The sequence below is a fragment of the Citrus clementina genome, unplaced genomic scaffold (assembly GCF_000493195.1).
Source record: "Citrus clementina cultivar Clemenules unplaced genomic scaffold, Citrus_clementina_v1.0 scaffold_2, whole genome shotgun sequence".
Classification (NCBI taxonomy): Eukaryota; Viridiplantae; Streptophyta; class Magnoliopsida; order Sapindales; family Rutaceae; genus Citrus; species Citrus x clementina.
In genome coordinates this window covers 31,086,302-31,101,287 of record NW_006262688.1, presented here as the reverse complement: position 1 = coordinate 31,101,287, position 14,986 = coordinate 31,086,302, and the positions used below count along the sequence as shown (strand labels likewise).

The 14,986-nt window shown below is 36.0% G+C and overlaps 1 protein-coding gene across 1 annotated transcript; it reads left to right on the top strand.

Moving 5' to 3' along the window:
* The first annotated feature begins 5,556 nt into the window (after window positions 1–5,556).
* Window positions 5,557–7,479, top strand: LOC18051427 (berberine bridge enzyme-like 18). Its single transcript, XM_006448781.2, has one exon. The coding sequence runs from the start codon at window positions 5,559–5,561 to the stop codon at window positions 7,308–7,310; it is 1,752 nt and encodes a 583-aa protein (XP_006448844.1). The 5' UTR covers window positions 5,557–5,558; the 3' UTR covers window positions 7,311–7,479.
* Window positions 7,480–14,986: the final 7,507 nt, after the last annotated feature.

Here is a 14,986-nt window from a genome sequence, read left to right as displayed (position 1 = left end):
GTCTTAGCTTGTTTTAGCTTCCGTAAAAGCTCTTTCAACTTCTTATCTCTACCTCCAAATTCTCTTCTGCTCCATGATTGAAGTTGGGCTAAAGAGCTTCTAGCAATTGTTTTGAATTTCTGCACAGGGCTGGTTTCCATGTTTGTGTTCCATTTAAACCACTCCGACTTCACTATATTTTGGCATTCCTCATAGGGGCTCCACATATCCTCATAGTGAACTCTACGAAAACTTTTCCTCTCATAGACAAGGCTTCTCTTCCTTTCTCTGACTTCCAGCATAATCGGGCAGTGATCCGACTCCCAATGGACCAAGTTTGTAGCCCAATCATCATGGAAATCGGCCCTCCATTCCTGGTTACAAAAGAATCGATCTAGTTTTTCCTCTATAAGATTTGGTCTGAATTGACGATTAGACCAGGTGAAGGGATGCCCTGTACTTCCTAGGTCACTAAAATTGCACTCTCTTACAGCATCTCTAAAGTCAGCAATTACATTGGCCTTTCTATCTATACCACCCGATTTCTCATTCACATGTAAAATCTCGTTAAAATCACCAAAATAAAGCCATAGGAGGGAGAATAAACCTGATAATCTTCTCAATAAAGTCCACGTGTGCTTTCTTTCACTTGCTTTTGGGTGCCCGTATACTCCTGTGCACCTCCAGAGCTTGCCGTTTGCTTTCTGGACTTGCATGTCAATGTGGTGTCGGCTGTAGGATGTGATTTGGACAGTTATCTCTGAGCTCTACATTATGGCAAGGCCACCACTCTTTCCAATTCTATCCACTGCAAAGTAATTGTCAAACATCAATCTTCTACACACGGTTTTAACCTGCCCCGTAGTTAATTTAGTTTCGCAAAGAAACAACAGTTGAGCCTTGTGCAGGTGGAGAATTTTTTCCAAAGCTTGGCGCGTTCGGGGATTCCCCAAACCCCGAACGTTCCAGCTTATTATCCTCATGGCTGTCGGCGGGGTTGGTTCCCAGCCTCCGCCGTTATACTTTCTATGCTTGTAGTATGGTCATCTTCTCCACTCTCTGTTGCCTCCCCCGCCTTCTTAGTAAATGGAGATTGTGAGAGCCTTAGCTTTGCCACTAGAGCATCGGTATGGCCAAGCAGTTTCTGTTTTTTAAAATCTGGGCTTAATCTCTCTTGTGTTTCAATAGGCCATTTGAGTGAAAAGGGCCCATTTTTTTTTTTTTTTTTTTTGGTGTCTTGCCTTCTGGCTTGTGATTTCCATCTTTTGAATTTGCCAAGTTTACCCTTCCCAGCCATTTCTACTTCATTGGTTTTTGGTGGATGGGCCATGTCCTTTTTCGAGCCATCTAAGCCCACTGTGCCCATATTCTCATTTTCAATTACCATCTCATTTTCCCACCCATCTTGGTTGTGTGTTCCCGCTACAGTGCTCATTTTCCCAGGCAGCAGCTCCCTGCCAGCTATCTCTGCACCTTTGCTGTAGTATGTACCCTTTTGCAAATCAGTTTCACCCATCTTCATTAATGAACCCAGAGCCGACCCCTCCACATGGCTTATTTCCATTGGCATTGTACTATGACCCGTTTGAAGTTGGGTTAGCCCCTTTCCTTCATCCACGCTTGGTTTCCCCTGACCCGTTTCCATTTGTTTCTGCACTGGCTGTTCTTGGTTTTCCAGTGTTACCGATGATGATTTCTGCCTTCCGATCCCGTGGTCATGATTTATTTTTTGCTTGGCTTTTTCCATCCTTGTCAAAGCCTTCATCCATGCTCCATACGCCAACTCCTCTTTTGGCTGCCCACCATAATCCAGGCACTCTTTGTACTGGTGCCCAATGAGCCCACAACAGAAACAAAATTCAGGTAGTTTTTTATAGGCCACTCTTAACGAAATCCTTCTCTCATCTTCTAGTTTTAACAGCAGCCTTTTCTTCAGAGGTTGTGTGATGCCTATTGAAATTCTTACCCGAGCAAAAGAACCAAGGCACTCCCCTGTTTCATCCGTCTTTACTTCTTCTACTTTTCCAATCTTTTGCCCTATCTATTTCATTATGTCCTTGTCCATACACATTATAGGTGCATTGTGAATTTGCACCCAAAATGATGTATGAGTGAAGGTTTGTTGTTTGATGTCCCCTACGCCAGTTGGTTCTGTGAGTACCATTAACCAATTGTTGAAGTGCCCTCCATGTAGAATTCTTTTCTTTTCTCCTTCTGAAGCAAATTTGAAGATGAAAATATTTTCCCCCATACTTTCCACTTTCACTTCTTTCACTGATCGCCACACTTGCTGCATAGCTGCTCTAAGTCCTTCCCGATAGACCCCACGTGTATGATAGATTTTTCCAATAAGACAGTGTGCTGCTATTTTCTCTCCTTTGGCTTTCATTTTTCCAGCAAAGTCAATCATATCATCCTCTTCTGATTTTAAGCTTATAGCCTCGCATCTCCGTATTAGTTCTTCGGAATCCTCTGCTTTTTTAATTTCAAAAGTTGCAGTAATGGGGCTCACCAACTTTACCAACCCTGTGAACTGCAATAACACCCTTATTTAGATTTAATATTCTTCCTGGAACACAATAACTCTATTGTTGCCCCACCCCAAAAGTGACAAAACCCACCCAACCCGTGAGTGACAAAATGGATCACCAAGGATCCCATTCTTCATCCATTCTAGGTTCCCTTGCGAGAGAGAACTGTCTAGAAGGAATAAGAGAAATGTGGAGTTTTGGAAGCGAGCTTATTAACTAATAACCATCGATGATACTTTTACTATAAAATATTTCCCACAAACTACAAGAAATTTAAATTGAATGGACCCTGCAAATTTCTTTTCATTGGCGATTGAGGGGTTTCGAAATGGTTAACACCCAAAATTTACGTTTTGTTGTTTAATTATTAAGCATAAAAAAATTGAACAAACTAGGGATCCCAATATGTAGATCTCAGCTTTTGCATCTTGAATTTTATAGCTCGTAAAATATTATTCAATATATGAATGTCATATCAGTTGAGAAATAAATTAAAATGCAAATGTTAAGATTCATAATATTATTTTTCTAATTTATAAAGCATAACTATTACTTAATAGATTTTCAGAAATAGTGAAATGTTCCCTTTTTTTTTATTCATTAAACTAACTATCAATTGTTTAGCATCTTGACATATGAGCCACATTTGAATTTGAGAATTCAAAGCCTATTTTCCCTAGTGGATCTCATTTATTTCAATTTTTTTTAGTAAAATTACGAATTCCAATAGTTGAGTACTAACTTAAGTTTCAACTATTATGTGTCATTCTTCTATTAGATAATAAATTTTATAACAATGAGTTGTATTTTTTTTTTAAAATTCAATCATAAGGAACTTGCCTCTATAATATATAAGAACTTGCCTCCCATGGTACAATTAAACAATGAGAGAAAATTATCAAAGATAATGCAAACATTTACAAATTTTTAAGTTGACTTGGCATATTTTTATGCATTTTATGCATGTTGTTGGAGTTTCTGATTTGTAATAAATGATTTGCAGTATGAGTTTTCATGTATATATAGTCAATAAATATTTTCTGTTTTATTGACTTTGACATATTTTTCTATTTGCTTTGTTTCTATTCTCTGTTTTATTAACTTTGATTGTTATTCTCTTTGTTCCGTGAAATAGATGTTAATTATATGTGCTTTCTAGTTGCAGTGTTGTCTATTTTTAAATCATTATTTTCTATTTTGTACATTCACTTGTATTTTCTTCTTGGCATTCAAGCTCCCCTCCACTTTGTTTTCAAGAGAACGGGAGTTTTTGACTCCGCTCTAAAATCTTTATAGCACCCTTTCTAAATTTTATTTTCTAAAATGTCCTATTTTAATTTATAAAATACAAATTCATATACTGTTAAATTAAACCATGATCCCATAAAATCTCACTCTAAAAGTTTTTTTTTTTAAGTTTCTGTGTTATAAAACACATGCAAGTCTTAAAATCTAATTATTTTCTTCTTATAATATATTTCTATCTCTATAATTCTAAACTTTTATAATTTTCTCAAAATTTTTTTATTAAAAACTAAATATTAATGTAAATTATGAAATGATGTGGATGTAAAAAGTTTTTTAAAAGAAATTTTGAATTTACTTATTTAATTGGATTTACATTCAAAATTAAAAATCACTTAAATTGTCTTAATTGTTTTGGTAATTTCAATTATATAGGGAAAGAAGGGGTTCTATCAGAATTTTTAGAAACCTACCGTTTTCTCTAATCAATGAGGGAAATCAGGCTGAGTTGTGTCCAATCGTGTTCGATAGAACAGGACCAAAAAATAAGGTCCAATTCGTTCAAATTCAACGAGGGCAAATATGCCAAGACGCCAAAAGAATTAAGGGAATAAATGTAACAGATGGAGATCTCTTGGCATTTCAGGAGACCTAGGAGGTAATTGGTAATTAAGCTAAATAACAGTGGGTTCATCTGATATTTTTCCTTAACACCGTACATTACTCGAGCGTTAGGGAGCTTAACCAATAGGGCAATAACCATCGTTGATGCTTTTACTATTAAGCAAAGCCCAGACGGCATAAAATTTAACTTGAACGGACACCGAACATTTATATTTTCATCGGCAATTGAGGGCCTTTGAATTGGTTGACATCCCAAATTTATGGTTTTTTCTTCAATTTTAAAGCAGCAGATAAAAAAAAATACTAGTTAGATGTCTAGATATTTGGATTTAATTACACGTGTCAATTATTGATTAGATGATGAATTTTATGAAAGTAAAAGTACTATTATACATGGCTATAAATGAATTAAAATATAAATATTTGGATTTTTAGTATTTTTTAAAAATAATAATAATAACAAATGTACCAACGGGCAGTGGGGGTGAAAAAATGGGCTCAGTTTGAATTCAAATTCAAAAGAGGCCGTTAATCAAAACGCTGAAACAACTCAAGATGCTGAACAACTCATAAGGAACAAATGTGAAAAAAGCAGGGGATATTTAAGCATTTCTAAAAAACATACGGGTAATAGGTATTTAAGCTAAAAAGTAGAAGGCCATCGGATAATTTTCTCCCTGACGCCATCCTATGTGTAACCGGTTCTTTGGCATCATTATTGTTGTTGAACAAAAATGTCATTTCAAGGGTACACGTGGTTTAATGGTCAAATCAAACTTCAAAGTGGTTTTAGGCAGTCGATGGTTTGACGTTCCCTGCACATGGCCATTTGCATTTGAAAATACAAAGCCAAAATTGACCAACTGGGAGCATTCAACGTGGCGGAGAAAAAAAGGGGAGCTAAGAGAGATAATTGATGCAGACGAAAATGACGCGCAAGCACACAAGTATACAAACAATGATGTGAGTATTTTTTTTTCTCTCTCTTGGATTTGACGCGCAAGCACACAACTGACACAAGTGTTCAAACAATGATGTGCTTTGCTGTGACATTGGGAAATTGCTAATTAATTTCCATAGTAAACTTAGATGTGCTTGAACGAGGTAGTTTAAGCTTTTGGAGTGTACAATATAAATAGGGGGTCTCATTCACTCTTTTGCACCAAAACATCAACAGAAATGAAGTCTTCTTGCACTTCTATCATCCCATTTGCTTTTATTCTTCTTTTATCGTATGATTGCTGGGTTACTTTTGCCAACATTCATGCAACTTCTTCAGTGCTTGATGATCATTACGATGATAATTTATTTCTTGATTGCCTTTCTATGCAATCTGATAACGCCTCCTCCATTTCCGAAGTGATTTACACAAAAAGCCATTCTTCTTATTCATCCGTCTTGAATTTTTCCATACAAAACTTCAGGTTCTCAACACCCAACACCCCCAAACCTCAAGTCATTGTCACGCCATCAGACGTATCCCAAGTTCAAGCAGCCATTAAATGTTCTCAAAAGCATGGCTTGGAGGTTAGGATTCGAAGTGGTGGCCATGACTTTGAGGGTCTATCTTTTGTTTCTGAGGTCCCGTTCGTCATCATTGATTTGCTAAATCTTAGTGAAATCAGTGTTGATGCAGAGGAGCAAACAGCTTGGGTTCAAGCAGGCGCCACCCTTGGCCAACTTTATTACAGAATTGCTGAGAAAAGTAAAAATCTTGGCTTTCCAGGCGGACTTTGCCCTACTGTTGGGGCTGGTGGACATATTAGTGGTGGAGGATATGGGGTCATGTTGCGTAAATTTGGCCTTGCTGCCGATAACATCGTTGACGCACACTTGATTGACGCCAAAGGTAGATTTCTTGATAGAAAATCAATGGGAGAAGATCTATTTTGGGCCATTCGAGGTGGTGGAGGAGCTAGCTTTGGCGTGATCATCGCATGGAAAGTAAGGCTAGTCACAGTTCCATCAACTGTGACTCGATTCCTAGTAACAAGAAGCTTGGATCAAAATGCAACAGAGATTGTTCACAAATGGCAGTACATTGCACATAAGTTTCATGAAGATTTATTTATCGAAGTCACTTTATCCAGGGTGAATTCAATGATGGTGGCTATATTTTCATCGGTGTTTCTCGGTGGAGTTGATAGGCTCCTTCCAATGATGCAGGAGAGCTTCCCTGAGCTTGGTTTGACAAAAGAAGACTGCACAGAAATGAGCTGGATTGAATCAGTCCAGAATCTTGCTGGATTTGAAAAGGGACAATCCTTGGATTTGTTGCTTGATAGGGATTCTCAATCCAATGGGGTTGTTGTGAATGGTACAACAAAAGCTTTTTTTAAAGGGAAAGCGGACTATGTGAAGGAGCCAATCCCTGTAAATGCATTCGAAGGAATATATGATAAGTTGTATGAAGAAGAGGGACAAATAGCTTTCATGGTATTGGTTCCTTATGGTGGGAAAATGAGTGAGATTTCGGAGTCTGAAACTCCGTACCCACATAGAGCTGGCAACATCTACCAAATATTTTACGGAGTTTTTTGGGGAGAAGATGGAGCATCTCAAAGACATATTGATTGGTTAAGAAGATTATACAGTTACATGACACCCTATGTCTCAAAAAATCCTCGAGGAGCATATATCAATTACAGGGATCTTGACGTCGGAACAAATAACCAAGGATACACAAGCGTTGAACAAGCTAGCGTTTGGGGCAACAAATATTTCAAGAACAATTTCAAAAGGCTGGTTCATGTGAAGACTATGGTTGACCCTCATGATTTCTTTAGAAATGAACAAAGCATTCCACCTCTTATAGATAACTTACGCATTAGCTGTCCTGAGTCTACTTGCTCGCCATCTCCACCTTCTGAGACCACTCCACTCCTTACAGAAGATTCTAATGGATTCCCCAGCAGCTACAGTTTTCAATGACCATTCAACTTCTTTTTTATGTCTTCTTCGTTTTTTCTCTGGGTCGACGTCTTTAGATCTTTTTTTTTCTGTTAATTTTTTTTTCTAAAATGTGAGGCTAATTACGTCCCGTGAAATGGTGTATTATTTATTTCAATTGATTTCTTTTTAATAAAGTTATCTCTCACTATGCCGAGCTTTTTTTTCTTTAAAAAAAAAAAATTCCACGACTTACGTCTGAGAGGAAGAAAAAGGAAAATGAGATTCATCCCACGCTAAGCACCGCAGTTCACAAATCGATTCGTTTTGTGCTAATTATAAAATAAGTTACTGTTGCTTCAAAACACACACTCGCCTCACAACTCTCACGCAAACTCACAAAACGCATCGTGGGATTGCTCTATCTGCCGGCGCTCTCTCTCTCTCTCTCGTCGTGGGTCTCTCCACATTTGATCGTTGGCTCCCTCTCTCTCTGCCCCGTCGATAGCTGTAGCTTCACTTGTCGCCCGCCGTAATCGATTCGTGGAGGTAATTGGTTTTATTAATGCCCAATTTTGGTTGTGCTAATTACGAATATGTGAAGATTCGACTGCGAAGTCAAATTGTGTTGATAATTGCTGTAAGAAATTGCTATTGGAAATTAGCAAAATGCTGTTCTGTTGTGAGTTATGAGCTGCTGATCCGTTGGGGGAAAACCAGGCAATGAAACAAGATTCAGGCGACAGCCCAGTTTCAGATTTGGAAATTGGTTTTGACGGACTTAAATGGGCATAATCATGAGATGTTGACGGTTCAATCCAAAGACTCTCTCACGATCAGCCATGCGAAGACATGGTGAGAGTGATACAGCCGGCAGTGGACCACCAAATCTCAATGCCGAGGCTTCCGCTTTCCGGTCATTTTAGGGTCATAAAAATGGGTATTTTAACAATTATCATGGCCCGTTTTTCACTCTCTTCTTGGCGGTTGGGTTTTTTGCGTTCGAACATCGGGCCAACAACTTCCTACTTATATTCTTTTTTTTTTAATGATTTTTTCAGCGAGAGCATAAGTGTAGCAGAGGTGGCTATCATTAGCCATGAAAGCGTCGGATGTAATGTTGTGACAATAAATTTCCACGCCAGAAAACTTATGTCAAACAAACTTTCCACGGCAAGTCTGTGTCTCCCCTGCGTTTGCGTTTAAGTAAGACGAGTGTGTGTAGTCTGCGCTTGCGTTTGAGCAAGACGAGTGCGTGTATTTTGAAGCTACAGTAATTTCTTTTATTGATGTGAGCATATCGGTGTGGGAAGAAAAATAGTGGTCTTTTTTTTTTTTTTGTGTATGAATAGACATAATGAAACAAAAATGATAAGGGATACATGTGTACGAATTGGTAAATAAAATCCTTTGTAATGATTAATTTGCAACATGAATCCCCTTGCATAGTCTAATAAATATCATCTGTTTTACTATGAATAAATAGTGAGTTTCTTCTTTTTCTTCCATTATTATCATGAAAGAAGTGTTATAGTTGTAATTAGTTTCTTCCGTTATAGGGGTATTTGTCATATTCATTAAACACTATCTAAAATTTATAAGCCACTTTAGGGTGGCACATGTCTATTTTACTAAATTTCTGGGCGGTATTTTTCACGAAGGAAATAACTCGTTGGGATCAAGAAGATTGCATTATTTTTTATTATGGGAGATATCTCGTTGGGATTCACGAGTATATCTCGTTGGGATTCACGAGTAAAGTTCTCGGGAAAAACGTAATTGTAATATCTTATCTTAATATAGGATTCCCCTTAGGTGCAACAGTGGCACCGTGCTACTGTTGCACCTAACCGTTGGATGCAGTTAGATGTCAGTGGATCCCACCAATCCAACTGCATCCAACGGCTAGGTGCAACTGTGGCACGGTGCCACTGTTGCACCGTAGCCTGATCCCTTAATATAGCTTGATTTTGGTAAAATAAGGCACTGTACTTGTCACATGAGTGTTGCTATTGGCACATCCAAAACTCATTCAGAAAACCCATTTTGATGTTGATAGCTCTTCTTAGTTAAAACTTACATAAAAGATCAAATAAATTTAATTAAAATCGAATATATTTTTTTGTTGTTACTAATTCTTCAAACACAATCAATTACTTTATTGGATTTATGTTATTTTGCCCTTAGTTTCTTATTATGTTTATTTAAAAAATTATAGTCTTTAGTTACAAAATTAATACAAATATATTTAAAAATAAAATGTTTATTTGATTTTATTTGTAAATTAATAATAATTATTAATATTATTGATTATATAAATCATAATTTTTTTATTAATTCTAATTTTAATTATATAAATTAAAAATTATTGATAAGTGCGACATAAATGAAATATTATTATTGATAATATAGTAGAAAATTAATATTTACCGATGATGGGAAATCACAAGAACACTAAGAAAATGGATACATAAGTTGATTACAAGACTAACAAAGCACCGAAAAATAAGAACACAATCCCTACTCTTAAAACAATGCTCCAATATTTTCGAATTGAGGTAAGCCTTAACATGGCTCTGATAACTATCTTGAAGTTGTTGCCTTAAATGGTTTGGCTCCTCCTCTTTGTTCTTGATCACCCTATTATTAATGATGTGCTCCAATTTGAGAGACTCGTGAATAGGTTTAAGGGAAGCAGGTTCAAACTTTAATTGATTGATTTCGCTTGCCATTTTGATTTTCTCACCTATAGTTTTGAAACATTCATCTTTCAAGTCGTGGTACAATTTGTACACTTTGATCATGTTCATAGTAGGTTGTGAATGTTCAAAGAAGAATTTTCACTAACACAAAGTGTGGAGGGGAATGTGATAGTAAAATCAAATGAGGAATAATAGAAACCAACCTTATGTGCATTGCCAATGAAGACTGTAAATAAAACCTCTTGATCGGTTTGTCTTAGACGAAAGCACTCTTGGTGAGAAAACGCTCTCTTCAAGGAGGAGAGATTAGCCAAATTATGTTCGAGCACGTTGGGTTAAAGAGTCCAGTTTACGAGGTCTTTGAACAACAGAGTTGAAGTGTACTAAAAAAATCCTAGGCCAGTCAGCAGATGATTTTTTCTCTCCAGCTTGTGGAGCCTTATGGAAGGTAAGCTGAGTCGATGGATCTTCAGAAGATTAGGATTGGGTTGGAGGAGGAATACTTGTACACCTTCGAGGAGTAAGTCTCCTAGGAGGCAAATTCACTGGCCTCTTTCTCTTTTTGTTGTCTATCTGAGACGTGGCAACTGTATATATATACGAAAAGAAAAAAAGATAAAGAAGTCAATTTTCTATGTACCAATAGAGATAAGTCCAACTTCTTGGTAGGAGGTCCTACTAAACAAGCAAATCACATCCAATTGTAAGATGCTGGCTCGGGCAAGCTCAATGTTGCCAAGCAATCCCACGAACAAAACAGGGGGAGATCGCCAAATCATTGTGAAAAAATAAAATTAGATGACAAAAATAGTATGCTAAAATCACGAAGATGAAAAAGCAACTTGGAATTTAAAAGAAGTTTAAATAAGACCATTATCGTTATGCTTATTAGAGCTCCAGTTCCCAGAAGTAAAAAATTAAGAATCTTTTCAACCCTTAATATGGCCAAGGAATTCAGGAGGGATAATAGGATTGATGCGAGCCCAACTGGTTAAATAGTACCACCTACTCCTTTTAGTTACTGATTTGATTTAGTACAGTCTCTAAAATTTGTCAAAGTAAAAGTCAGTCACGATTCCTGAGCGTCTCCAAAGCACATAGTGATTGCAAAAAGCCTTATGAACTATAGGGTTGAGCTACGTTGGGGTAATATCGAGTGATCTCGAGAATGAACGAACAAAAGGGTGCAAAGTTAACCTAATTCCCACTTTAAACATAGAAAGGTATAAGGCTACAGAACCCTCGGGAGGTCCCGCCATATTTTCATTAGGGTTAGGTATTTTAAGCTCCACAAAATCAGGAATGTGAAAGTCTTTCCTCAATTTGTTGATTGCACAAAAATGGCCTTTGACTCTAATCATGCAGCTGAAAATCCCTTTATAGGAGCGTTTTGGTCGTCATAATCAGCAATGTTGATTGTGGCAGTAGAGAAAAGAGGAATAGAAGAAGGATGGGGCGTGAGACTCATGATGATGCTTCTAAATCATTGATATTTTTACCCGATCCATTAAGCTCAGTTTCAAATGGATCCATAGAGGATGTAAGTAAAACAAAGGAATGAAGGAATGAGTGAAAGGAGAGAAGCGTACCTGGACAATATAAGAAAATAGAGACTTAGCACTAGAAAGTAAAGGATAACAAAAGCCTAGGAATGGCATGTGTCTCAAGAGATAGGGTTTTTAATTTTAAATTTTGAATTTGGATGAGGCTGCATGTTGATGCCAAAAAACGACCTCAACAGCTAAATTTGTTTTCTTTAGGGGATAACAGCACAAATCCAAGCTCAAACGTCGGTTTGAACGCAACTTTATATACCTACCAATCAGAAAATACGGTTAGAATACGCCGGTGGGGTTTCAACGTAGACCCTCCAATGTTTAAGTCAGAAATTGTATATAAGAGAAAGAAAAATGAGAAGGAAGAATCGTGAAAAGTGAAAATCATGGAATTTTTCTGGTAGAGGTGTTAAAATCTTGTAGGGAATGTTAATGCTTTTAGATAGGTGGCTTGTAAAATTTTTGGTTGATTTTTCTAACCTCTACCTCTGTTGCCATTTTCAGCTTAAACAGACTTCTGGTCATGGGTGGTTGTCTATTTATTTCAAGCCCATTTTTTTCAACAGTTGCAAGTAGTTGTTAGTTGGAGGCAGTTTAAATAAATCGTGACACATAACTTTCCTAGAGATTAGGCCACGTTATTTTAACCAATAATCTTCCATGTCGAGCTAATTCTTGGGTTAGACAAATGAATTTTAAGGTCAAATTACTTCACTTTTAGATCAGACGGGCGAGTTTCCTAATTGCTCATGGAGGCTTAAGGAGTTATTCTTAAATCAGGTCATTCATATAAATCTCAGGTCGTACTTGTAAATCAGACCGCCAACATAGACTTCAGGTTGTACTTATGAGGTCAGCTCGACGGTAATAAATTTTAAATAGATTGGATTCAACTATATTTCTAGACACTATCAGAAAAATCCAAACCGAACACAACATTTAATTCTTAACTCATAATCAGAGATCTTTGAATTTCAAAATGGGTTATCATAAACTAAGGGCTTGTGTTGATATGGAAGTTAGTCACTTTTACAACCTCAAAAGAGTTACGATCTCCAAGGGAAAAACGTGGATTCCTTGAAGCCAAGAACAAGGATCGCCAAGTGGGAATTGAGAATCCTTCTAGGCAGAAATAAGAAACTATCGATCAAGACCATGAATTGGTCAAAATTATCGATCAAGACCATGGCCAACAGAGACGACTATAGAGAAAGGCATTGAAAAAAAATTGATGAGTAGGATCTGCCGAAGCTATCCAATGAAATGATGATGATAGGAAAAAGCTAAGTAATAGGAATATTGAAGAGTTAGGAAGCTTTTATTTCTTTGGGTGCATACATGTCCATGCCATTTATTTATAGAAGGACCCACCGTAATATTCTTTACACCTGTTTTTTTAATAAAATTTTTATTACAAAGATATCCAAACTTAAATTACTAAAATAACCAATATTTATACTTTACAACTTTTCTCTCTCTAAAGTTAAATAAATGTTTATTTATTTTTTTACCTTTTCTACATCCTCTCTGCAATTGTTCTCTGGTCTTTATCATATTCGTTATTTTGAAGTTTCTTTTTGAGTTTTCCATTGAATATTTTCATTCAGAAAAATTTTATTCAGAAGGATCTAAAGATTACAAACTCATTTTTAATCATATTGTTCAATATAATTCAAATATAATTAGTTTAATTACATGTGAATTGTGAAGTATTCTTCCTCAAGTCTTTGTATACAGCATTTCGTGATAAAAATAAGAGTTCACTTAAGAAAAAGAAAAAGTCATTGCAAAAAAAGAGGATTTGTTAAGAAATCTATTACAGGAAACATAAAAGAAGTTAAAAATATTTATTAGGATATATTAGAAAGTTAAGTGGGTTTATAGAGTAAAAAAAAAAAATTAAAGTATAATAATAAATTTATTAATTACATGAACTTATTGAGTATTATAGTGGGAGTTCAAATACCTTCTCCCTTATTTATATTATTAAAGATGATATCTTATGCAAAATTGAACAAATGTCAATGGTAGTGCATGATGAAGCATTGAACCTTATCTTGCATATGAAGAAAATCCCATTATTTATTTATTTATTGTCATCTCTAAGCATCGAAAGTGGACCGTGAGAGATACTATTCAATAGAAAGCTTAAACTTGCATGGTCTTTATTCGATATTTGCTGATTTTTTGAAAAATCAAAGATAACATAATGTAGGCTGATAATTATTTAATCTTTTATTATTTTACCATCTAATTCTAATGTAGTCCTTTTGAATTTATTATCATCACTTATTTTAGAATTTATTATATAAGATACCGGCGCGATTTTACTTTAATGATTTCACTTTATTAAAAAAAAAAATCCCCAGATTAAATAAAAGGACAAAACTCTTTGTCACATTTTGATGATATTTTTCTTTAAAGATCACTCTTCCTTTCAATTTCCTTTTTCCTTTCCAGCAGTTACGTGCCACTCAATTAGTCAATAGGCACCACTCTGAATTTCCTATGCCATCTGCTAGGGAAGTCAACTGTTCCACAATTGAACGCGTCAAATCAGTTGGCAATTCAACAACGCATATACAGGAAATGACATTTTTGTTCAACGGCATTGACAAAAACTCCGCTGCTCCAAGAGTGGCGTTAAGGATGAAATTATCAGATGCTCGGATTGAGCTAACCCCAGTTCAGGGAAGCTCTCATTCATTATAGACAAAAGTCTGTTAGAGTCTCCAAGAAACAATGAAAGAAAGGAAGCCCTGACAGTCTTTGTCCCAGATTTTGTGCCATTTACGACATCGAGTATAAGTCTAACGAAGAGATCATCAGGCAGCTGCTTGGACGCAACTTGCTGCCAACGATACACAATCTCAGTAGCATTCTTTGCCAAACTTGCTCTATTTCGACAATCTTCTTCAAAGTGCCTTAATTGTCCACATACCTCTACAAGTTCCTATGAAGGTAGCTTGCTCCTCCGCCTCCTCTGATAGCCCAAAACAGATCTTCACCCATTGACTTGAATATGTCACAAGCCAAAATTGATTATTCCATTAAACTTTTCTGTTTCTATATGCAGATTGAAATCTTATTGCTGGCATAATTACTTTTCAAAACAAGCTTAGCTCTGATACAACTTGTTAGAAATTTTAATTTGTTCCAATATCTTGAAAGAAAAAATATCAAACAAATAATAAACAGAAAATAAATAGAGAATAAAACTAATTATACAATATAAGAATTTAAGTGAGAAACAGAAAACTCTTATATTAGAGAAAAATTATGGCTGCCAAGGACGACGAGAGAAAAATATACTATGCGAAAAATAAGTACAATCACTCTAATATATTCCTCACACCCAAAACTCCAATAATACTCAATCTCTTAATAGAACTACTGTTTCTTTCATATTAAAAATTGTCTACTTGCAGAGAAATTGATTGTTGAGACAAGTATAATGACT